General features: G+C 38.5%; 1 protein-coding gene across 1 annotated transcript; it reads right to left on the bottom strand.

Annotated features, from left to right (window-relative positions):
- Nucleotides 1–1,861: 1,861 nt before the first annotated feature.
- LOC111366531 (auxin-responsive protein SAUR72-like) lies at nucleotides 1,862–2,298 on the bottom strand. Its single transcript, XM_022987271.1, has one exon. The coding sequence runs from the start codon at nucleotides 2,287–2,289 to the stop codon at nucleotides 2,002–2,004; it is 288 nt and encodes a 95-aa protein (XP_022843039.1). The 5' UTR covers nucleotides 2,290–2,298; the 3' UTR covers nucleotides 1,862–2,001.
- Nucleotides 2,299–2,551: the final 253 nt, after the last annotated feature.

The raw sequence follows: 2,551 nt of genomic DNA, 5'->3' as shown, positions 1-2,551 counted from the left end.
AATCTTTCGAAGATCATCCGCTAGAAGTGACGTTCTAGTGTCCTCCGTCACAAGTTTATCACCCACAAGCATCAATATTTTTACTAGGTTCTCGTAAGACTTTGGCAATGAAAGAAGTAGTAGAAATGCTTGATCGTCATCATCTACTTTCACATCAATGTCCTTCAAGTCCGATATGCACCTATCAAGCTTGTTGACGTACTCTCGAATTGGTGTACCTTCGTCCATCTTGCAAGTATACAATTTGGACTTCAAATAGATCCGATTAGTTAGAGTCTTCGTCATGAAGTTCGTCTCCAACTTTGTCCACACCTCCGCTGCCGTTTTCTCACCATCAACCAAGAAAGCAACATCTCTTTCAAGGCATAGAATGATAGACGCTCGTGCCTCAAGATCTAGCTCTTCCCAATCCTCGTCAGACATATCTATGTGCTTCTTCTCCTTTCCCGCCAATGCCTTGTGCAACTTTTGATAAATTAACAAATTTTTCATTTGCATTCTCCAATATGAGAAGTCATTCTTCCCATTGAATTTCTCTATCTCATACTTCCCAATCTTCACCGTTCTTCGAGTAGACATGATTTATCAACTTGTTTACCGGAAATAAAACCACAAAGTTCACTTGGGAATTTTCACAAACACCTTGTGTGCACAACAAAGTTCAAGCCACCCACCAAAAAATCGGAGTTTAACCACTCTGATTTAAGAAGAAGCTCTGATACCAAATGGTTGGGAAAACAACACTCCCAAGATTGCCCAAGAAAGATAACTTGCAATGTGAAAAATCCCAAACCACTTCAAAGATAAGAAATTGGGGAAGAAATGATTTTTCAATATATATGAAGAACAATGGATTTGGATTACTTGAACAAGCCTCAAGTTAATCCCCAAAAAAGAAAAATAGCTATGAATTTATACCCAAGAAGAACAACCTCTTACTTGTTAAATTCTCTCCAAGCTCTCTCTATTTTTCTCTCAAAAAACCAGATTAACAATGAAGGGAAAAACAACAATATAAATAGAACTGAATCGGGCGCCTAGGCGCCAAGTTTCTGCCCTTCAGCAAAAACTGGGCGCCCAGGCGTCCACTCATGGCGCCTACGCGCCATCCCGAAGCAGAAACTGGGCGCCTAGGCGCCCACTCATGGCGCGTAGGCGCCATCCCTACTCACAATCTTAAAAGATCAACTTTGTTAAGAAAAGTAGTCCAATTCTTTATAAGTTGGTCTATGTTTTCATCTTTAATCAATATGTGATTTCATCCTTTATCACCTCCTACCACTGAAAGAGAAAAAAAGATAGAAAATTTCCCTCACTTTTTGTATGTTGTGATATCAAGTTTATAATGCCCCTTTTTATCTTTCATTTGCAGTGGAAGGTGCTTAGAGATCACGTGGATGAAATCGACCAGGAGGTGGCATAGAATTAAAAAGTTGTTGGGGGTCTGGCTTTATGTTTTAGGTATTAGCAAGGAAACTATCAAGAAAGCTCAATTAGAATTGATGTAACTAATGAAAAAGGCTAAATGATATCCTATTTTGTCAATTATCTTCGTAACTATAGTTATGTTAGTACAGGGCTTGCAGATGTATGCAACCGCTCCCATAGTGATACTTTTATGGTTGATATCATTTGGAATCCAGTTAATTATTAACCATTTTGCTCGTTTTTAATATGTGCAGAATCCAGCTTGACTACTTTCTAATTACTCGTGTTTCTTGATTATGAATTAAATTTTCTTCGTGATGCAAGAGGAATCAAGAATCTCAATTGGAAGGGAATTCTGTCTGTGACTCTTGTTGATTTCTGATTCAATGTGATAACCTGCACATATTCTAACTGATGTGGTTCGAAACAAATTTCATCTATATGTACAAGAATACATGTATATACCATGTTTTTCCGTTTACAAAGGCCTACTGTTGTCCTACCTACTATTTGAAGAAGAAGAAGAGAAACAAATTAGACATGGGATATGCTTGGAATACAATATTGGCTAGTCTATGTTGGCCGAACCTTGAGCATCTTCTGCTTGGGCCCTTTAATCATCCGTTCCTCGAAAGCCTTTGCATCATAAGGAATCCTGAGAATGCCTTCATTGCCGAAACCATATTCCTCAGCTGATCTACACAGCAACTCCAAGAATTCTGCATCACATAAAGCTGTGGTATGCACCATAAAACGCTTCGTTTCATCATTTACTCCAACTGCAACTGGAATATACCCCCTTGGCGCCGTTGAAGGTCCTTTCAAGCGCTTCACACTGCGTACACTCACAGATCTACTCATCTTACTGGCTTTCAGCCCCATAGCTTGCAAAAAAAGAAAAAGAAAGAAAACATACATGTCCGCCTGAACACGAAGATTTAATTTAAGGATGTCTAGTTTCCTGTCTTATTTTCACTGTGCTTATGTTTGATATTGATTAACAGTATTTTGGTCGTACATATGATGGCAACACGTGAATATATAATGCTTTGGATATTTTGGTATTGAAATTAGTTTAATGGGAATAGATTTGGTTGGACATGGAAATTGCATGCCGTTTCAT

Source organism: Olea europaea, chromosome 18, assembly GCF_002742605.1.
Source record: "Olea europaea var. sylvestris chromosome 18, O_europaea_v1, whole genome shotgun sequence".
Classification (NCBI taxonomy): Eukaryota; Viridiplantae; Streptophyta; class Magnoliopsida; order Lamiales; family Oleaceae; genus Olea; species Olea europaea.
The sequence above is the reverse complement of the archived record's forward strand: the minus strand, read 5'-3'. Positions and strand labels throughout refer to the sequence as shown.